A 23,352-nucleotide genomic window follows, 5' to 3' on the forward strand; every position below is an offset into this window, starting at 1 on the left:
TACATTCAAACCCTTTATGCACACAACATACCCTCACCACAGTCACCTCAACCCTGAGTGTCCCTGAACTCGCCGTTTTAAACAGATTGAATGAGGAAAGTATCTGGAGAATCATCCCGCCCTCTAGGCGAGAGCGCCATATACCTTGTGCTATAAAGCACGCGCCCTGGGGTTAGTTAAAATTAAGCGAAGTGACAGGAACTTTCCATCCCATACCTCGCCCCGCCCCAAGAGCGCCCCGCTTAGTAACGACCACATAGCGAAATGTCTGGCACCCAAATATTCATTGTATGCTGTGACAACAATAAGGCAAAAAAATGAGATTCATAGATTAAATATTACCTTCATTTTTTAATGTAAATTGTGACTGGAACAAGACGTTTTACAGTATTTACCTCAATTTAGGGCCACTGGAATAATGCAATTGCGCGGTCGCTGAGCTTTTCGCATAATTACAGAGCGCCACATTTGTCACATCACCCATCAGCTGACGCATAATCTGCTGATTTTAACAAAAAAGTTGTTTCTAAATCAAACGGTTCAAAAGTTACTAAAAATACAGCGCATGCATTGCGGAGGAATGGAAAGCCCTTCGAAAAGTTGCATTTTGTTGCTATATAGCTATATTTGAGTACCTAATAAGGTACAACAATGCCCAAACAATGTTAACAACTTTGAAAACAACAACAAAAAAGTTATATCATCACAAAATGTGCCACAACGTGCTGCAAAATTGTTATTTTCTTGCCGCATAATTTCTCAAGCCTGTCGCATAATTTTCCTTCCCCTGTCGCATAATGCCGGTGGCCCTGCCGATATTGGTTAAAATGCTATAAATTTGCATCGTTTTATCTTTCCAGTACTGTGCCAGGGCTCGGTTGCCCATGGGGTGGCAGCGTGGTATAAGAGCTCATAATATAATGATTGTGATGATGAGAGAAGGGGCACTGTTCCTATAAAGCAAGGCACATGTTGGTAAATTTCCGGCAATGTGAGACAAGGGGGGAAAGGTCAGTTACAAGGCCCAAGAGGCAAACAGAAAACTCCGCAGGAAAGCACCGATCCCGTCCTTTTAACTCCCGCCGGCCGCTCCGTTCCTCCGCGTGTACTTCACACCAAGAGAAGATATGGCGGGGGGCTGTGGGTCCTCATCCAGCTGGACAACTATGGCGGCTTTTTCACAGATCCATAGAAGCCTAGCCCCACAATTCATGGTCATTAGTGGCTGGGGGTCTTTGATGTTTATTACTGCGCACAAGAATCCAATTCTAGCGACCAAAGTGTTTTGTACACGTTCTAAATATCTGCAGTTAAAAAAAAAGAATGCTTTAGTCCTTCCATACAATATGGTAACAATTAAACATTAGTAATTATTTTACAACCTGGATCCCACTGCTGTGCAAACAGCTGTTTTCTCAGGAGCGCCATTACGAGTGGTGGCCAGAACTAGAGGAATTTCACTCTGTGAACTCCGCAGAGTTACATACAAACTCTTGCGAGATTCTGTGGAGTTCCGCCAATATGCATATCATGGTGTTTTAGTGCTGGTAGCTGCTCTGTGCTGAAAAATCTGCAACACCTATACTACCCCTACCTCTGCAATGTGTACAGCTTACAACTACAATAGGTGGCAGTTTTGTGAAAAAGGGGCACGTTGTGGCTATGTGACTTCTAGTAATGGCTTAATGTACTTCAGTCTGCCACAGAAGATGCTTGTGCCTACCCCTACCACGAGTGTCATTGGGTGCAGGACTGCTGCTCTCGCATGTTAAGCTCTCGCCATGGGACGTCAGTACAGGCCTCTCTTGCATGCGCAGTTTGGCCTGCAATTAAATGAAGACCCAGACACAGTGTGAGTGTTAACACTGTCCTGACAGCAGTTCTAACTAACTTTACCTTTCAGGATAGCACTTTTATTAACAGAGCCTATGTGACCCTGGGGCTACACCACTTTTGCCACTTTGGCCCAGAGAGTGGGGAACACTTAAAGCCCACACCTCTGAGTGCTGCACCATAGCTCCTCCTGTGTGCCAGTTACATCACCAGCACAGCACTACAAGAACCTCTAGTACTGCCTATGGTGCAGCCGCCCGCACCAGGAAACGTGTATCCTTTTCTTGGTCCACTAGAAGAACATTTAAATTCAAATGCCATTGCTTCTTTGAAAACAAAAAGACATATTTGATTTGCCAATGCTTGTTTTATGGTGTTGGCCAAGATGAAAGCAGGATGTAATGCTTTGATTTAGTATCTTTACACATGAGGTTAGTAACAGAGCAGAATATTGTAAGAAAAATTGCATATTGGGTAATAAATAGTGGCAGCATTTCAACATTAACTTAAATCACTTATTAATAACTTGTAAATTACTGATTAACTCACATGAACTCTGTAGTATTATACCAAAACAATTCATTTCCTCTGACGAGACCTCCAATCCATAAAGGTTCTGATGTTTCTGAGATGAATGGCTGAAAATCACAAATGAGCAGGTCATGAGTGTCATCACTGTGAGGAATGGAATAGGATTGTGGTGTCTGCATGGGGCAACTGCTTAGGGGTGTTCTGTATTGTAGATCCTTTATGTTATAGCCTGTCCTCTTTGTTCTGTAGTCTGTATTGTATGTGCTTGGGACTGGTGAAGGTTCTATTAGTGGCACTTGTGGTGGAACTGGTGGTGGATGATATATTTAGGCCCTACCAAAGAGAGCTTCACGCTTGTCAATACTGAGACTGTGATGTGGCCACCTTCTCAACACTGGTGAGGAGGACGGCATTGAAGATAAACACCCAACGCCACAGTCTGTAGTGATGACATAAAGCTCTATAGTATCATGCTGTCCATACGCCTCAGGATGTTTACTCGATTGGGTTAACCTGTCAGTGTCATCTTGTGTATTGGATGATGACGTGTCAGGTAGCTGATAGTTGCTCTTGTTCTTCTGTGCTGTCACATTGTATTATGTTAATACATACCTGAAGCCTCATTAGACACCTGGGATCATTTCACAGGCAACGGGAAGACCTGCTGAGTCAATGATCGAGGCAGTGTTCACATCACGCGGCATGCTGACAAACACTGGAGTGATGGAGCACTGACAATGGTGGGGTTTGCTGAAGCTCTAAAAGGGAAGAGGTATTTTTGGCCCTGCAAGACTCTGACAGCATGCCTTTGATGGAACTTGTCACAGGGGACTCCAGAGGTTCCCTGCTGCACTTTGTGGGCAAAGTGGACTACCCATGCAATTCTGGCCTCTAGTGTAGTATCCTATCAGGGTTCAACTTTTTAGTGTTACATTCCAGGTCCTACAGGCTGCGTGTCAAGCCTCACCCATTCTAGGATGCCCTTGTAATTGTGCTGACCAAGCTCCTTCAAGCTGTGGGTCAAGGGACTTGCTTGGCCGAGTGAAGGTCCATCCCTATTCTACATGCCACATTGACTTCACTGTGATGTACACACATAAGGCTGGAGGCACACAAGACATGGTGGCTTAGGACTCACATGTATTACATACTGATATAGCATAGCACCTAATGGGATGTATGAGGATTGGTACTGACAGAAGCAGTCTGTGCTGAGCACACATTGATACTTCTGGTGTGATGACCCCTTGTACTGCCTCGTGGTACTTTATAAGCTAATGCCCTGGTCACTCATCAGTAATTTCCATTACTCTGAGTCCAAGTCATCACTTGACAAGCAATAGCTCCTGTGGAAAGAACTACTAAAGTACAAAAATGAGCATGCTAGGTTCCCATCTCCCAGGATAGCTGAATTCCATTTTTTCGATAATTAACATACAAAGGGAGTTGACCCCCTGAACACTTTGTTTTTCACAAGCCTCAATATCACGTCTAAGCAACACTCCTGTCCAACCTTCAGCCTGAGAAGGAAGATGGCCCTGCAAAGAGATGTGTGAAGGCTTGCACACTTAGATGCATTCATGAATGCACTGAGGCTGGCTTCCTGCCAAGTAAACCAAGGTATGGGGTTAGATCATCCCAACAGGTCTGGCAGATGGGAACCCCTGCTATGCTCTCTCTAGTGCAGAAGTACTAGTGAAAGATAAGAGTAATATTAAGAACAATTAACATTATTTAACTGTTTGTTTTTTTCACCATTCTAATAAAGCTTATTACAATGATGTGCCTCATCTGCTTAATAATCACAACTCATGCTTTCTTTACAAGAATAAGATATTTTTTCAATACATATTTGAAAATGTATTTTTGTATATATGCACAAGTAACAAAAGAAAGAGTCAGATCAGTTTCCATCAATTACTTGGGAATTGGATTGGTCATGTTTGAGGTTACCAAGAACATTTATTACCCTGAAAGGTTAGGGGTTAAGATGTGGTACTGTGAACTAACCTAATAAACTAAGATTTACTGATGATATTAGTAGACTTTGGGCCTGATTTAGACCTTGGCAGACATGTTATTTCGTCACAATCGGGATGGATGTCCCTTCCACCATATTACGAGCTCCATAGGCTATAATCGGACCATATTATGGCAGATGGGATATCCGTCACATTTGTGCCGAGTACCCCCTCCGCCAAACTCTAAATCAGGCCCTAAGTCTCTGTATTGTGATGTTTATATTGACATAATACACTGTCCTACTAAATTTGTAGGAACCATATAACAATGGAAAACTCTGACCCTAGAGAGGAAAACTTGTATTTGGAGTAATGAAGATTACAGGTAATTGGGGCATTGCCTCCTCATCAGGGGCATAAGGCAAAATGATAGGGCCCTCTTGCAGAATGCGATGAGGGGGCCCGGGTCTCCCATCTCTCACACATATTCACTGGTCTTGCGGTTAATGGGGCCCCCTTTAAAGGGCTAGGGACCCGCTGGAGGATTGGGTGCGTCTCCCTGTGCTGCAAGGGCCTGCATAACACCTCTGCTGCTCATTTATCTTCCTCACTGCAGTGATCACTTGATGAGCTCATACATGACCTTAGTAAAAAAGTATCACATACTCATGACGTACAGATGCCACTATGGAATTTGAATCACATTCAAACAATCTCATATATAGGGGGACACGCAATATAGTACCTCACAAGTTATATTTAAACTGCACTCAACACTGATGAAGCAAATGCTGTTGCAGTATTGCAACCCAGCTGTAAGCTATAATTGTCTATAAATGTATGAGGGGGCGACCACATGGCTGCATAGCAAATCTCTATAATTGATATATCCTTAAAGGATGCCCTAAATTTAGACATACCTCTCGTCAATCTCCCATGAATTTGGTCAACCACCTTTCTACCCTGAGTTTCACAGGCCAGCAAAATTGCCTGCTTAGTCCATCTGTTCATTGTAGAGATGGGCAATTTAAACCATTATCAACTGGGTATCCAACTTACTGTTCTCTTCAAATGAATTAGAAGAACTCTTTTCACATCTAAAAGGTGCAAAACAAACCTCCTCCCCTGTCCGAGGATCTGGTTCTAAAACTGGGTGAACCATTTCACTGGCCTGGTAAAAAAAGAAGAGACCTTTGGAAAGAACTTCGGGCTAGGTCTCCATACCAGTGGTGTAACAAAGGGCCCCACATCCCCCAAGTGGGGAAAGGGGCCCAAGCTCCACTCGCAGTACAGTACCCTGGCCAGAGAGTGCCTGAGTGTGTCCTGAGGGGGGTCCCTCCATGTACTGTGCAGAGGGTACCCTCAAGTTTCATTAAGCCACCGCTCCATATCACCCTGTCTGAAAAAATCTTCAGAAAGGGTTCAAATATTATCAACAACCTCAAATCACTTACTCTCCTGTCAGTTAAAATGTCTACTGAGAATACCATGTTAAGGGTCAAAAACTTGTAGTCAACATTCCACTGTTTCGCAAAAGGAAGACCGTGGAGCACTCGTAATAACAATGATAGATCCCAAGCAGGTAAAGTAAAAGAGATCCTCAGTCTTTTGAGAATTTTTTTAATTTTTATTAGCCTTCATACCATTGGTTTTAGTTGGTCCAATTGAGGACTCACCTCTGTACACTGTGCATTGAGAGTAGATGTAGGTAATCTAATTAATCTAAAAAAAGCCATCTGATAAGCAATCCAAAACTCTCATAAGATCAACTGAGACATAATCAAATCCTCTCACCCCACACCATTTCTCAACGGGTCTGTGATGGAAAGGCTGTGGCAGGGCATCTAGAATGCTGAATCATATCCACCACCTCGAGGAGCAACACTTAGACTATAGATTCACCCTCTGAAGACCCAAACCTGAAGATGCAATAACACAAGCATGTTGTGAGTGGAAGGGGTGATCCCACTAGAGGGTAAAAACCCACAAGCATTACCCATTTTGAATTGCTAAATCTAGCAAGAGGGGAAACCAGGTACATCTCCCCCAAACTGGAACTACCAATAGGGCTAAAGCTCTGCACTCGCTGATGCTTTGGAGAACTTTATGAAACATTGGGATGGGTGGAAACAGAGAATTCATGACATCACTATGCAGAGTTGGTTTCTCTTCTGTTTTGCAAGTAATATTTAAGGTTTGTCATACATTACAATTGCCTTCCAGTGTTCATTTCTTGGGAATAATGCCAGTTAGCCATGGAAAACACACAAGCCCATGGCCCAGAGAGTCCAGAGACTGAGATAGATGTTTACTAGGAAGCTGTTATTTGAATGTAAAAACTTTGTGGAACACTACCAAGCATAGTAGTCGAAAGAAGGAAATTCCTCATGTAATCAGTGAGCAAATGAGTCCTCTGAATAACATGTGGCAGCATGCACTTCCAGGCCTAGCTGAGTGCTTCATCACAGTCACCGTATTAGAGGGTTCAGATGAACCAAGCGGAAACCATGTTCACATTGTTGCATTACAGCATGACATATTAACACATGGTGGGCACTTTAGATGATTGGAAAGTCCCTGATAATATCTGCTACTGAGCATGTTCCTTTTTTCCTTCCGACGCACACACTTATTGGAAGGGAAGTCCTTCCCCTGAAGGAGACACTCCCCCCTATCAAAAGAATATAGGGCACATTTTTCTAACATGTTGTGCGGTGGATGCTTTACTTTTTTCATTGTAGTCAACACGCACAATGTTATGTGTGATTTACAAAGCCAAGGAACTCATGCCAAAGAGTAACCAAAGCCCCTAGCTCTGCCTTGTGCATTTTTGCGTTACAAAGGCCTTTCATGGTTGGAGCATGGGCCTCCCCATGTATCCATCCATGGATTTCGGTGCATTCACAGATTTACAAAGACTTGTAAACAGGCAAATTTGTCAGAATGCTACGGCTCCCTGAACTAGGCATAATGAGGTCAAATATCCTTATCCCTTCCTATTACATGCTCTTTTTACATGTCCTGCAGTAGGCAGCATGCAAAGGAAGAGGAAAATGTCTTTAAGGATTGTTTTGTGCAGGAAGGTATACATTCCTGCACAAAAGCAATCTTGCCTTTAACACAGACATGGCATTTTTAAGGCCTGCTCAGAGCAGGTGTTAAAAGGAGGCTTCCATTGCTTATGATGCACCTCTGGGTGTGTGGCAGGATTAACATCATAATTTTTTATGCTAATCCTGCAAAGCACAGGATTAGTGTACAAAATTCTGATGCTAGTCCCCTAACTACCGCCACAGTGCGCCGTATTTTAAATATGGAGCACACATGGTGGCGCTAATGAGTGCAAGAAAAGTGGCGCTGCACTGTGTGCTACAACATTTTTCTTAAATATGCCCCCATGCTTGATGGAAGTACAGGATTTTACATGTTTCATGCAGTCTTTTATTCCTCCTTATTTAGTGAAGATTGAATGGAGTCAGTTTTATAGCGTCCAGCTGCTTCAAGAAGCACCCCAGTGCTATAGAAGACCTCTGCCTTGTCGATAACTCAGTAGAACAAGGGCTTTGTTTAATAGAGGTCACAAAAATTTGGGATCTGTGAAGTGCTTTCCGTGTTATCTTTCCACTTCCGCATGTTTGATTCCTGCTCAGTGCTCAGAAATTTAAATCTCATCATCAGAAAAATTGAAAGCTGATTCTTCCCTACACTCAAACCTCTTTCTACACATACTCCTTGCTCCTTTCCAGCTAAGGTGGTCATATGCAATATTGGACAGGTCAACATTTTGGCCTGTGCCAGACATTTGTAGAGAGAGTTAAAGTGATAGAAAAAGAGAAAAAAGTTTTCAGAACTTTTTAGAAAGACAGAAAAAAACTTTTACAACTTTTAAGAACTTTTTGAAAGTTTAGAAGTACTTTTCAGCACTTTAGAAAAGAGGGAATGCAAAACTTTTTAGTTATGTGTACACACACTGAACTTGTTTTGTATATTTTTCTCTTATGAAAAGTACAATGACAAGAGTGGTAAGTAGTCTCAAAGCACTTATCCCACCGCTGCACAACCAATGTAGGAGGCTGGACTGGCTTGTAGTGAGTACCAAGGGGTACTTGCACCTTGCACCAGGCCCAGTTATCCCTTATTAGTGTATAGGGTGTCTAGCAGCATAGGCTGATAGATAATGGTAGCTTAGCAGAGCAGCATAGGCTGAACTAGGAGACGAGTGAAGCTCCTACAGTACCACAAGTGTCACTTGCACAATATCATAAGAAAACACAATACACAGTTATACTAAAAATAAAGGCACTTTATTTTTATGACAATATGCCAAAGTATCTCAGAGTGTACCCTCAGTGAGAGGATAGGAAATATACACAAGATATATGTACACAATACCAAAAATATGCAGTATAGTCTTAGAAAACAGTGCAAACAATGTATAGTTACAATAGGATGCAATGGGGACACATAGGGATAGGGGCAACACAAACCATATACTCCAAAAGTGGAATGCGAACCACGAATGGATCCCAAACCTATGTGACCTTGTAGAGGGTCTCTGGGACTATTAGAAAATAGTGAGGGTTAGAAAAATAGCCCACCCCAAGACCCTGAAAAGTGAGTGCAAAGTACACTAAAGTTCCCCAAAGGACATAGAAGTTGTGATAGGGGAATTCTGCAGGAAAGACACAAACCAGCAATGCAACAACAATGGATTTCCAGTCGAGGGTACCTGTGGAACAAGGGGACCAAGTCCAAAAGTCACAAGCAAGTCGGAGATGGGCAGATGCCCAGGAAATGCCAGCTGTGGGTGCAAAGAAGCTTCTACTGGACAGAAGAAGCTTAGGTTTCTGCAGGAACGACAAGGGCTAGAGACTTCCTCTTTAGAGGACGGATCCCACACGCCGTGGAGAGTCGTGCAGAAGTGTTTTCCCGCCGAAAGACCGCCAACAAGCCTTGCTAGCTGCAAATCATGCGGTAAGCGTTTTTGGATGCTGCTATGGCCCAGGAGGGACCAGGATGTCGCAAATTGCGTCAGGGGAGAGAAGGGACTTCGAGCAAGACAAGGAGCCCTCTCAGCAGCAGGTAGCACCCAGAGAAGTGCCAGAAACAGGCACTACGAGGGTGCGTGAAACGGTGCTCACCCGAAGTTGCACAAAGGAGTCCCACGTCGCCGGAGACCAACTTAGAAAGTCGTGCAATGCAGGTTAGAGTGCCGTGGACCCCGGCTTGGCTGTGCACAAAGGATTTCCACCGGAATTGTACAGGGGCCGGAGTAGCTGCAAAAGTCGCGGTTCCCAGCAATGCAGTCTGGCGTGGGGAGGCAAGGACTTACCTCCACCAAACTTGGACTGAAGAGTCACTGGACTGTGGGGGTCACTTGGGCACAGTTGCTGGATTCGAGGGACCTCGCTCGTCGTGCTGAGAGGAGACCCAAGGGACCGGTAATGCAGCTTTTTGGTGCCTGCGGTTGCAGGGGGAAGATTCCGTCGACCCACGGGAGATTTCTTCGGAGCTTCTAGTGCAGAGAGGAGGCAGACTACCCCCACAGCATGCACCACCAGGAAAACAGTCGAGAAGGCAGCAGGATCAGTGTTACAGAGTTGCAGTAGTCGTCTTTGCTACTATGTTGCAGTTTTGCAGGCTTCCAGCGTGGTCAGCAGTCGATTCCTTGGCAGAAGGTGAAGAGAGAGATGCAGAGGAACTCTGATGAGCTCTTGCATTCGTTATCTAAAGTTTCCCCAGAGACAGAGACCCTAAATAGCCAGAAAAGAGGGTTTGGCTACCTAGGAGAGAGGATAGGCTAGCAACACCTGAAGGAGCCTATCAGAAGGAGTCTCTGATGTCACCTGGTGGCACTGGCCACTCAGAGCAGTCCAGTGTGCCAGCAGCACCTCTGTTTCCAAGATGGCAGAGGTCTGGAGCACACTGGAGGAGCTCTGGACACCTCCCAGGGGAGGTGCAGGTCAGGGGAGTGGTCACTCCCCTTTCCTTTGTCCAGTTTCGCGCCAGAGCAGGGCTAAGGGGTCCCCTGAACCGGTGTAGACTGGCTTATGCAGAATTGGGCACATCTGTGCCCAAGAAAGCATTTCCAGAGGCTGGGGGAGGCTACTCCTCCCCTGCCTTCACACCATTTTCCAATGGGAGAGGGTGTAACACTCTCTCAGAGGAAGTCCTTTGTTATGCCATCCTGGGACAAGCCTGGCTTGACCCCAGGAGGGCAGAAACCTGTCTGAGGGGTTTGCAGCAGCAGCAGCTGCAGTGAAACCCCAGGAAAGGCAGTTTGGCAGTACGAGGGTCTGTGCTACAGACCACTGGGATCATGGGATTGTGCCAACTATGCCAGGATGGCATAGAGGGGGCAATTCCATGATCATAGACATGTTACATGGCCATATTCGGAGTTACCATTGTGAAGCTACATATAGGTAGTGACCTATAAGTAGTGCACACGTGTAATGGTGTCCCCGCACTCACAAAGTCCGGGGAATTGGCACTGAACAATGTGGGGGCATCTTGGCTAGTGCCAGGGTGTCCTCACACTAAGTAACTTTGCACCTAACCTTTACCAGGTAAAGTTTAGACATATAGGTGACTTATAAGTTACTTAAGTGCAGTGTAAAATGGCTGTGAAATAACGTGGACGTTATTTCACTCAGGCTGCAGTGGCAGGCCTGTGTAAGAATTGTCAGAGCTCCCTATGGGTGGCAAAAGAAATGCTGCAGCCCATAGGGATCTCCTGGAACCCCAATACCCTGGGTGCCTTAGTACCATATACCAGGGAATTATAAGGGTGTTCCAGTAAGCCAATGTAAATTGGTAAAATTGGTCACTAGCCTGTTAGTGACAATTTGAAAGAAATGAGAGAGCATAACCACTGAGGTTCTGATTAGCAGAGCCTCAGTGAGACAGTTAGTCACTACACAGGTAACACATTCAGGCACACTTATGAGCACTGGGGCCCTGGATACCAGGGTCCCAGTGACACATACAACTAAAACAACACATATACAGTGAAAAATGGGGCTAACATGCCAGGCAAGATGGTACTTTCCTACAAAAGCTCATCATTATTATCAAACTCACCTCAGCCGGCAATGACCATGGGATATGGCTCCCTCACTTCTGTTTACAATCCAGCACAGAGTAAGCGGAGTTGTTGTTTCATCAAAGGGACTGACCGCAAAAAGTACCCGACCGGCAGTTCCACAACATCTAACGTAATTTTAGGTTTGCCCCGTGCAGACAAGACTATTTCGTCAGAAAAAAGGGTACTTGATTGGTACATAGAAGCTTTTTTTGCAGCATCCCACCTTCGAGGCAAAACCAAACTGCTTAGTCTATCTGAGTTGAGTGCCACGAATTACGCCTACAACCTTTTCCACTGCAACCCTTGACTACCATTGGCACTTAGCACTTTTTGATGCTGTTTTCACTAAAAATGTATATCCCCTGATGAAATTGGAGTGGGATTTTGATTGTGTTGATATTTTCGACTGTTTTACTGCGTTGCCACTTCTAAATGCATTACAGACATTTGTTAAATTAAGCTGTCTGCTCTGTGTCATACCTACCAGGGGTTGAGCACAGATTGAAATTACTAAAAGCTTTGACTGGAACTAGCAACAAAGTGACTTTATCATATGTGGTGGATAGCAATTCACGTCAACTAATAAACCATTTTCTCACAGGTATTGATTAGAGTTTGTTTGGATGTTTGGGCACATTTCTAGAAAATCCATCCTAGCAGCTGGAGTGGATCTTTGTTTTCCACTACTCTCATCTGCACCTTTGAAACATGAATATTTTGAAGAACTTTGACGAGACTAGTTAATGAATGTCTGTTGCTGAAAGTACCATACAGAGTACACAAGTAGAATCAGCTTGAGGAGAGGAGTGAGCTCTTTCTATTTATATATCACTAGAGGAGAAGGACCAGGGACAGATGCGGCCCATCCTTTAGGGCAGAGGTTTCGCCGCTTCCTCTACCATTCTGCAAACACTAAGGGCCAGATGTAGGAAGATTCCAAATTGCGACTTGCAATTTGCGAGTTCCTGCAACTCGCAAATTGCAAGTCGCAATTTGGAATGCAGAACGGTGTCTCAGACACCGTCTGCGACTCGCTATGGGGTCGCAAAGACCCACCTCATTAATATTAATGAGGTGGGTAGCAATTTGCGCCCCCATAGAGAGTCTGGGCGCTCACGGGGATGGTGGCCTGCTGGAGACAGCAGACCACCATGTCCGTGACTGCTTTTAAATAAAGCAGTTTTTTTTTTTCAAAGTGCAACCCGTTTTCCTTAAAGGAAAACGAGCTGCACTTTGAAAAAAAAACCGAAACCTTTAGTTTCGGTATTTTTCAGGGCAGGCAGTGGGCCATTGGACCACTGCCTGCCCTGATTTTTTTTTTTTTCCAGGCACAAAGGGGAAGGGGTCCCACTTCAAGTGGATGGTAACTGCGCTTTCATTTGCGACCGCAATCACGGTCGCAATTGAAAATGAATAGCATTGCGAGTCGCAAATAGGAATGGAACACCCCTTCCTATTTGCGAGTCGCAAATGCATTTTGTGAGTCGGATCCGACTCGCAAAATGCATTTCTACATAGCAAAGTGGCTTTTGCGACTCGCAAACAGCGATTTTCGCTGTTTGCGACTCGCAAAACCCTTGCTACATCTGGCCCTAAGAGTGTCTGTCAGGCTGAGCAAATTAGGAATTCTCTACCCTCCTCTCATGTATCCCAGGACAGTACACTCTCCCACCCATGCTTCAAAGACAATTCAGCAAGCTCCCCAGAGCACAAATAGAAGGATGTGAGTAGCCACTTCACACATCAATGTAATTGCTTGGCACTCTCCTCTCTGTAATATAATCCTGAAGCAAGAATACTTTTGAAATCAGGAAAAGAAGAGGGCTCCCAGATAAACTTATCTCCTTTCAATAATGATTTTTCTTACCCTACCTAAAGGGTAATAACAGCTTTACTACTAGTGGAGTTAAAGTATAAACTTTAATCTTCTTTTAATTGTGGCTTCAAATCTTGTTCTGATTTCAGATTTCAGTCCATAAACAAAAATGTATTTATTTTTAAATATTTTCATCTTGTGGGCACTACAATAACTTGGCTGTAAACTGCCAAAAGAAAGGGCTTCAATTCAATGTAAATGTCTTGTAAGATATCTGCATACTGAAACAGACCAAACTAATCACAAAAGGCATGTCTTACCTGAAGCTCAAAAAGAAAGGCTACTTTTGAGCAGATGGGCATCAGTGGTGGGATACGGATTCCAGATTGTGGCAGGTCTAAAGGGCCATATGATATTAGTCAAAAGGCAAGAATCTCAAAGTACGGAGGAGTTGGGAGCCACTTATTCCAGCCAGAGCGACTTGTGCTAAGTGAGTACATGGTGGCACGCTGTTTAATTGGACTCTCATGGAGAGTGCAGTAATGGTGGAAGGAGATCTTCTCTGACAGAGATTGTAGGGATGAATGTCAGGGTGAGCCTTGGGCCGTGAGTGGACTTGTGAGTGCTCATGTGTGGTATGACAGGAGTAGTAGTGATTGTGGAATGGCACGTGGTGCTGACTTAGGAAAGTAGAGAAAAAAAGGGGATCATCAGAAAACTGATGTAGGGAAGTAATCGAAAGAAGTTGGATCTGAGAAAGAAAAGGGAGAAGAGAAAAAAAAAGTACTTATAGTGAAAGGACAGGGAACTGAGCAGCCTGGTCAGAGGTTCTGAGAAATAGCAGTGAGTAGCAGCAGACCTAGAAGCGCAGCTTTGATTGTATGGGACGTGTAGAGCACGCGGCTGACTGCAGGGTCATAATTGGATTAAAAGGAATTGGATTGGGCGGTGGGGGGAGATTGACCTGTGAGGTGGATCATGACTGGGGGTCAACGATTCAATGTACTACACATTACAGAGGACTTTTTAAACTCAAGATATCAACATCAAAATTTAATACAGAAAATCCCTGAAAGCCACTCACAGGAAACCAGTCTAGTAACTCAGGGCCAGATATACGACCTTTAATTTGAGACTCGCAATTTGAGATCCATTTAGAAAACACAAATTGCAGATATTGTTAAATACACTGTTTGTGATTCCCAAAGGCGTCACAAAAGACCTACCTCATCAATATTCATGAGGTAGATCTCAATTTGTGACCTATTAAGAATGGCCGCACTCACAGGGATAGCGGCTTGCTGGGGAGAGCAGACCACCATGTCTGTGACTGCTTTTTAAATAAAGCAGTTCTGTTTTAATGCAACCCGTTTTCCTTAAAGGAAAACGAGATGCATTTCAAACAAAAAAATGAAAAGTTTTCTTTTCAATTTTCAGAGTAGGCAGTGGTCTGAAAATATATTTATTCTTCCATTGACAAAAAGGAAGGGGTCCCTGTGGACCCTTTCCCTTTTGCGAGTGGGTTAGCACCAATTTGAAAGTGGTGTTAACTGTGATTGTTTTGCAACCGCATTCACAGTCGTAAAACAATCATACATGACACTGCAACTCGATATTTGGAAGGGATGGCCCTGGCACACACCTTCCAAATACCAACTCGCAAACCTATTTTGGGATTCGGTAAATAGATTACTGAATCGCAAACCAGCATTGGTACGTGCCAAAATGCTATTTTCATGTTGCAAACGGCCTGATTCTGCTAATCGGGCCGTTTGCGACATGAAAATAGCTATGTCCATCTGGCCCTGCGTGATATGCAAAAGCAGTGCAGTTAATAAATTACAGCTCTCTATACTGAGCACAGAGCTGATTTTACAAGGACTGGAAACAGATATTCAAGGAAGCTCAATATATAGATAATTTCTTCAAACAAAGGAGTCCATCAGACACAGAAACATAGCAAATGATACTACCTCAGTGCCAGTTGTGGGGACGACCAGATAACCACCTCTTGCGATGCAGTACGTCATGCCCTGGGCCCAGGTGCCTCTCACTTTCGATTTATAATAACAATTTTCATCCATAAGGACCCAGTCCTCAGGACAGTACCAATGCCTCCCTGCGGGGAAAGGAAAATATAAACTATTATAAAGGTAAGCTTTGCAAAGCCTGTTCACACTGAGAAGGAACATTGATGCTGCAGAGTGAATGCAGCCTACCATAGTGTGATGAGCCACAAGTCAAGAGGCATCCACAGCCACCAATCTATTTATTATGATACGGAACTCCTAGGGAGGTCCCCATAACAAGAACAGTAACATTATCTTATAATGTTATAATGGATTTATAAAGCGTGTGTACACCCCAAGGGGTTTCATGGCGCTGGACAAGTGATGCAAATGCAGACTAGTTTGCCTTAACCATAGACCTGTCTAAAACCCAGGTTTTCAGCGGAGACCCTTATCCCCGGAGTTCCATAACTTTGGGGCCATCACTGCAAATCTGGAACCACCAAGTCTCCCATTTCATAATTCTTCGTAACAAAACAACAAAGCATATTGATTGATTGAGAAACTCTGATCTAATTCATTCATCCATACAAAACAACATTAACTGTCCTTTATACAATATCTAAAAGAGAACAAGACAATAGACACCAAAGGAAATTAGAAAAACTAATATAACACATAAAAATGTTCAATATCTTCCTTTTCAGGCCCATAAAAAGTACAACTTGTGCAATATAACAATTTAAATGTGCGAAATGTAAAATATTCAATAAAGAGTATATAATCTATTTCTATGGAACTCTAAAATCAGCACTTTTCTATCGGAAGATCCACAATGGTTGAAAGACAGTAACGAGCCCCAAATTAGGCCCTGGAAAACTCCTGGCACCAGACGGGAGCCCTATCATGAACACATATGAACCAGCTACCTTACACATATTGTGGAGGTGTGGTACCAGAATACCACAGTGCGACCACTGTCTGATATATATTTATCTATAGAAATATATGGATCATTGAAGTTAATTATAGAAAATCTACACCCAATGGAAAGACATTTTTTGGAAAAAACTAAGATCGCATAGTTACGTCAAATTCCTGTATGTGATATTTAGGCATATACAATCCAATGTGTATTTCACAGCTTGAAATGAATGTGGATTTGAACGAGGGACCAAGAACATCCATAGATCCCCTCCTCGAATTACATTATCTCCCATTTCATAATTCTTCTTAATTCAACAGCTATCCAAAATAACATGGACAATTCAAATTAGGTATTCACATAGGATTGCCCACACTGTTAATAAAGAAAAAATCACAATCAACTGAAACATCAACCTGCTATGAAGGATTAGAAGTAGGAAATTAGAAACAATCTGTAAAGCAGAAGCCATATGTGGATTTTTTAAATTGAGGACGATGAGTTAGCAGATGGACGATAGAACGACATTTAAACAATTTATTGTTTTAAAGAAAAAATGTAGTTTATACAAATGTAACAGAATAAGAATTACTTTCGAATCCGGTAGTTTGCGAGCATCAGTCATTAACATTTTGACATATGTAACTTCAAAGTAAATGGTTTCCAGGAGACAATATAGATTGCAAAGAAGTTTCACAGCCAAGGTTTATACCCTTTTTTAGTTTTATGAGTCTCTGGAAGCTTAGATGGATGGGTGGAGCCTTTACAACTGATCACATGACTGCACTGTTACTATCAGTATCTTTCTGGCTGTTTGTGGATCTTACTGCCAACAGGGTAGAGATCTCTCTCTAGTAACTTGTAGAAAAACTATGCAGGTTTTCCTTTTCAGAAACATTAATACATATTAATGTATTTGTGGTATTAAAGTTGTGGTAAGCCCTGCTCCATCGGTTTCCTCTATGGAATTCTTTTTTAATACCACTTTTGTCCATGGGTAATGTTTGAGGCTTGGCATGGGTACAGTTAAGCTTTGTTTTTTGTAATACCACTGCAGTAGATTTAAATGTGCATTTTGTGAATTGCAATTGTCTTACTCATGTGTGGAGTTGTATTTCTATTTACATGTGTCCTTTGACCCCACCTGTTAAAAATGGGGTCTTTGGTTGGCAGTCAGGATACCCCCTTCCAAGCAAGGACCCTTAATCTAGTCAGGGCAAAGGAGAATCACACTAAGTTAACCCCCACTCACCCCCTTGGTAGTTTGGCACGGGCAGGCAGGCTTAACTTCAGAGAAAATGTGTTAAGTACTTGTACAAACACACATAGTAATACAGTGAACCACTACAAAATGGCACAACACAGGTTTAGAAAAATAGTAAATATTTTATCTAAATAAACAAGACCAAATACAATAGAAATCCACAATATACAAGTTAAAAGTACGAATTTAGCACATAAAAGCATAAAACAGTGCCTTGAGGCACAAATACTGAAAGTTGGTAACAAGCGGCATTGTGGCGGATTCGTTCCTACAATGCAACGCTATTGGCTCTGTTCATGGAGTCGTTCAACCCCCAGGTACAGTACCTTAGTAAACAAGTAGAAAACAGGCCCGTGCATTGAGTCCGGGAGAGGGGCGTCGCTGAGTCTGATGTGGCATAAGTTCCAGTGCAATGGGGGCAGGAGGACAGTGGCATTGCACAGCGGCGTCAGGTCCTCACTACAGGGCGGTGGAGGTGAAGCGGCATCAGATGCGAAGTCGGTCCCTTGGTTCTGGCAGATGCGAGGCCCTGCAGAGTCATGATACTGTGGGGTGACCTCACGGGGTCGCAATGATGTCACAGGACCGCAGGCACAGTGATGGCATGGGGTAGTCACGGACATTGGGCTTACGACACTCCAGTGTCAGCAAAGTCGGGCGGGATCAGCGGCTGCAGCAATGCAAGGCCTACAGGGTTGTCCGACTTGTACGAGGTCCATTGCCTTGGGGCAGATGGTGTCGCAGTTCCAGGGTAGCTGCGTCAGCTCACAGATTCATGAGATTTGTCGCACTCAGTGAGGTCCACGGCCTCGGGGAAGCGGCGTTGCGGTTCTGGACATCAGCGTCCTTGGCGAAGTCACACGGCGGCGTCCGGCATCGTTACCCTGGTTTTTCTCCAGGAATTCACTTCCAAGGGTCCAGGAAATTGAATGGCACCCTCTAGCCAGCTGGAGTCCAGAGCAAGTAGACTCAGGTCTGGTTAGTGAAGCCTTTGCTGACCCTTAGCCTTCAACACAGGAGGCAAGCTCTACTCCAGGCCCTTGGAGTTACTTCTCAAACATGAATGCAACAAAGTCTAGTATCTGTCCCCTTGCACAGGCAGAAGCAGCAACTGCAGGATACCCAACCCAGCACAGTCACAGGCCAGGGCAGCACTTCTCCTCAGCTCTTCAGCTCTTCTCCAGGCAGAGGTTCCTCCTGAATCCTTGAAGTAGTCTAAAGTCTGGGGTTTTAGGTCCAATACTTTTACCCCTTTCTTCCTTTGAAGTTGGAAAACTTCAAAGTAAAGTCTCAAGATGCTGTAAGATCCTTTCATGTCCAGGCTAGGCCACAGCCACACACCAGGAGGTTGGAGACTGCATTGTGTGAGGGCAGGCACAGCCTGCGTGTGTGAGTGCGTGTGGGAGACTGCAGGTGTGAGTGACCACTCCTCCCCTCCCTTCCAGCACAGATGGCTCATCAAGATATGTAGGCTACACCGCAGCCCCCTTTGTGGCACTGCCTAGAGAAAGGTGCAAACAGCCCAGCTGTCAAACTGACCCAGGCAGGGAATCCACAAACAGGCAGAGTCACTGATTGGTTTAGCAAGAAAATACTTACTTTCTAAAAGTGGCATTTCCAAACACACATTCTAAAAACCAACTTCACTAAAATATGTATTTTAAATTGTGAGCTCAGAGACCCTAAACTCCAGATTTATATCTTCTTCCAAAGGGTATCTGCACTTTAATAATATTTAAAAGCAGCCCCCACGTTAACCTATGAGGGAGATAGGCCTTGCAACAGAGAAAACCGAATTAGGCAGTATTTGTCAGGTCATGTAAAACACAAAAGTACATGTCCCACCTTTAAAGTACACTGCACCCTGCCCATGGGACTACCTAGGGCCTACCTTAGGGGTGCCTTACATGTATAAAAAGGGAAGGTTTAGGTCTGGCAAGTGGGTACACTTACCAAGTCAAATTTTCAGTTTAAAACTGTACACATAGACACTGCAGTAGCAGGTCTGAGTCATGATTACAGGGCTACTTATGTGGGTGGCAAAATCAATGCTGCAGGCCCACTAGTAGCATTTGATTTACAGGCCCTGGTCACCTCTAGTGCACTGTACTAGGGACTTACTAGTAAATCAAATATGCCAATCATGGAGAGCCAGTTACACATACATTTTTACATAGGAGCACTTGCACTTTAGCAGGGATAGCACTGAGTTCCCAGAGTATCAAAAACAACAAAAACAGAGTCTAGCACACATCAACAACCCGGGGAACATAGGCAAAAGTTAGGGGAGACCATGCCAAGGATGCCAAGTCTAACACCACCTATTCCATTAACCCAACACATTACAATGTAGGACACTTTCAGGGATTAATTTATGTCTTCACTGTTACAATAATCATTTTGATATTTTTCCCTACCATATACCACTTTTTATGCTTACTCCAGAAATGATAGATGAGGCGGAGAAGGGGATTGCTGAAGTAAATAATGGAGTACATTGATTTCAATTGGCACACCCACCAAAATCACTCAGTCTCACCTTCAAGCAGTTATGTTCTCTATTGCAACACTTTCTAATGAGGCCCTCTAACATCTACTTGCTTCTAGGACTGTTTCTGTGGTGGTGTCCTGTGACATTGCTGTCAGCACTATTAGTAAAGGGAACATGCCATCTTGCTACACTTGCAGTGGATGGAGATAACTTATGTCTGAAAGTGCATCTCTCACCCGTATTTTTGATAGAAGCTGTGCATGCATTCTTCAAAGGCATACCAGAAAATATCTTGGTCTTTTGGTCTTTTTCTAGTGAGGAGCACTGCCTGTTTCATCTATTCCTCTGTCTGTTCTATAATTTTAGGAGCAGTGGTGTTGCTCATTTCTGTTTTTTTAGACATTTTCTTTCTGGGATTTTGAAGAAAAAGTGTGCATGTGTGTGTTTGTGTGTGTGAATGTGTGTGTGTGTTTGTGTGTGTGTGTTGTGTCTGTGTGTGTGTGTGTGTTTTGTTTCTGTGTGTGTGTGTGCATGTGTGTGTGTTGTGTTTGTGTGTGCATGTGTGTGTTGTGTGTGTGTCGTTGTGTGCGTGTGTGCATGTTAGGGAGAATGGCTGGTGACAACACAAGAGAAAGGAAAAAAGAGAAAAAGAGCATCATCACACTGGCAACATGGGCATCATACAGTGTCTTGTGATGTAGTTTAGGGATATCAGGTAGGTAAGTCAGCGTCACACATAGTCGTACAACCGGGCACATATCACAGAGTCTCAGACTCGGTTTCAGGCGATGAAAGTTCACCCAGGTGGACTTGTTGCATGGGAGCTGGCATGGTGGTATTTGGGTTCACTTTTGGCCTGTCCATCCTGTCCAACCAGAAGCTTTTTGTAGGAATACAGTGTCATCACATCTCTAAATATGTACCCCTGGCTTCACAGCCCCTTCAACTGAGATGAGACAATCCAACCATGGTGTGGAGATGAACCGGAGTGAAGTACCATCTAGTTAGAATTGGGATGCACATTTCTAACACTTTTACAGTCTCTACTAATTTAAGAGCTTGGGTGCTTATTAGATTCTGAGTTTTTACTTGACTGAAGTCTTTGTTACCTGGAAATTGTAATTATTTGTGAGCAGTATTGTTTGGAAACTATTTATATTCCATTGTGACAGGCTATCATAGAATTCACTATGTGTTGCTTGTTTATCCATGTAGTACAGTGCCAGCTGTACCAAAGTATGGACTTTTTCCCAGTTGTATATAGCACTATGTGTAAGGATGCTTGTGCCAAGGTACCTTGCAGCTTCTATCATTGTACTTGGGTGCCTGCCAGTCTATAGATTGCCCTAAGGTGGCAGAGTATTTGGGAGGTTGCATTAGGCGGTTATAAGGCTCTGCTGCAAAGCAGCCTGCATGTGTGACATTTATGTTTGTTAATTAGTTCTAAATGTTTCTAATGTGAATGTTAGTGAGATGTGATGTTGCTGAGGTGGCTACCATGAATCAATTACATGGCTATTGTGCAGGGCAGTGCTCTTGGCTGCCCCATGCTAGAAGTGTAATAAGGCGACTGCCTTAACTTGCACATGTGGGAGCAGGTTGAAAGAAATATATGTCAAAGTTATTGAGATGCATACCTTAAGGTGCTTTAGAATAAACTTTATATTAGTGATATTCAAAACTTTTAACCATTTTGGAAATACCATGAATACTCCATAACACATGAAATAAGTATTTAGTGAATTAATCTAATTTACAAATTGTGTGGATTATGGTGACAAAGTCACAGCTGAGTAAATAAACTGTATTCAATAGTGGACTTGGGCAAGTAGGGGAGGACTGTGGGGGTCATTCCAACCCTGGCGGTCGGTGTTAAAACTGCGGCCAAACCGCAAACAGGCTGGCGGAAAAAAAAATGGAATTCCGACCCTGGTGGAAACCGCCAACAGAGACCGCCACATTAACACACCGCCCGCCACGACGGCACAAACAAACAGCGCGGCGGTCACCGCCAACAGACAGGCGGGAGCCAATGTACCGCCCACTGTATCACAACCTACCAATCCGCCACCTTTTCCGGGGCGGTAGCCCCGCCGATAAAAACACGGCAGAAACAGCCATTTTGAAGGGAAAACGCTCACCTCCATACAGCCCACGAGGAATCAGGACAGCATGGAACCCGAACTCCACATACTCCCAGCGATAGTGTTCCTACTCCTCTACCAGGAGCACGAACACCGGCGCAGAAGACAACGGTGAGTACTGCACCTACGACACAGGGGAGGGGGGAGAGGAATTTATTACGGGTACACACATACGTGACACACCCACCCTCACCCTCACCCACTACAACACACACATCAATGCATAGCAACACATCAGAGTGACACCCCCAAATCCCCCGGAAGAATGCAAATACAAAAGGAAATGATTCTAAACATTGGAATATATTGTATTACTGGCAAAAAAATATATATACACATCAAAAACTCTTATATACATAAATATACAAGTCCGAGCATTGTAGCAGGCATTGTCCGTGGACCACTGGGCCCAAATCACATGGGCAAAGCCCACACAGGATACCTGACTCCAACGGAGAGAACACTGCAGGGGCATCAGATAGCAAAACTACAGGCACCTCAGGGGGAAGGGAAGGAGGGGCACCTCAGCCAGATGAGTGCACGACGCCAGATCCACGAGGGGCCTCCATGGCTACTGTTCAATCCTTGGGAGTGCAAAGCCACAGTCTCACAAGTCCAGACAGTGGGTGGGCTGCCCACTGTTACATCCTGGGGAGTGCAGAGCCACAGTCTCACAAGTGGATAATAGACTCCACTGGTTCTGGAGGGGGCCTGGTGCCCAGAGTGCTTCGTGCATCCCTGCCCGACACAGATGCGGGCCAGCCCCTGCCGCTCATGGGCCAGCAGTACTTGAGATGAAGGGCCCAGTGTAGCGGTGCTTGAGACGGCGGTGCCCAGTGCAGCGGTACTTGAGATGAAGGACCCAGTTCAGCAGTACTTGAGATGAGGGGCCCAGTGCAGCGGTGCTTGAGACGGCGGTGCCCAGTGCAGCGGTGCTTGAGATGGCGGTGCCTAGTGCAGCGGTGCTTGAGACGGCGGTGCCAAGTGCAGCGGTGCTTGGGATGAAGGTCCCAGTTCAGCGGTACTTGAGATGAAGGGCCCAGTTCAGCGGTGCTTGAGATGCCGGTGCCCAGTGCAGCGGTGCTTGAGACGGCGGTGCCCAGTACAGCGGTGCTTGAGACGGCGGTGGCCAGTGCAGCGGTGCTTGAGACGGCGGTGCCCAGTGCAGCGGTGCTTGAGACGGCGGTGCCCAGTGCAGCGGTGCTTGGGATGAAGGGCCCAGTTTAGCGGTACTTAAGATGAAGGGCCCAGTTCAGCGGTGCTTGAGACGGCGGTGCCCAGTGCAGCGGTG

At 44.5% G+C, this 23,352-nt stretch overlaps 1 protein-coding gene across 1 annotated transcript in view; it reads right to left on the reverse strand.

Moving 5' to 3' along the window:
* Positions 1-348: 348 nt before the first annotated feature.
* LOC138296289 (NKG2-A/NKG2-B type II integral membrane protein-like) overlaps positions 349-23,352 on the reverse strand; it is a 206,609-nt gene continuing 183,605 nt past the window's right edge. Inside the window, exons 4-6 of the mRNA XM_069235287.1 lie at positions 15,202-15,347; positions 2,383-2,471; positions 349-1,304 (exon numbers count right to left, since the gene is read on the reverse strand). Of these exons, the coding sequence (XP_069091388.1) occupies positions 1,073-1,304; positions 2,383-2,471; positions 15,202-15,347 (467 nt within the window). The 3' untranslated portion in view covers positions 349-1,072. The remainder of the gene's footprint in view (positions 1,305-2,382; positions 2,472-15,201; positions 15,348-23,352) is intronic.

Source organism: Pleurodeles waltl, chromosome 1_2, assembly GCF_031143425.1.
Source record: "Pleurodeles waltl isolate 20211129_DDA chromosome 1_2, aPleWal1.hap1.20221129, whole genome shotgun sequence".
NCBI classification, from domain to species: Eukaryota; Metazoa; Chordata; class Amphibia; order Caudata; family Salamandridae; genus Pleurodeles; species Pleurodeles waltl.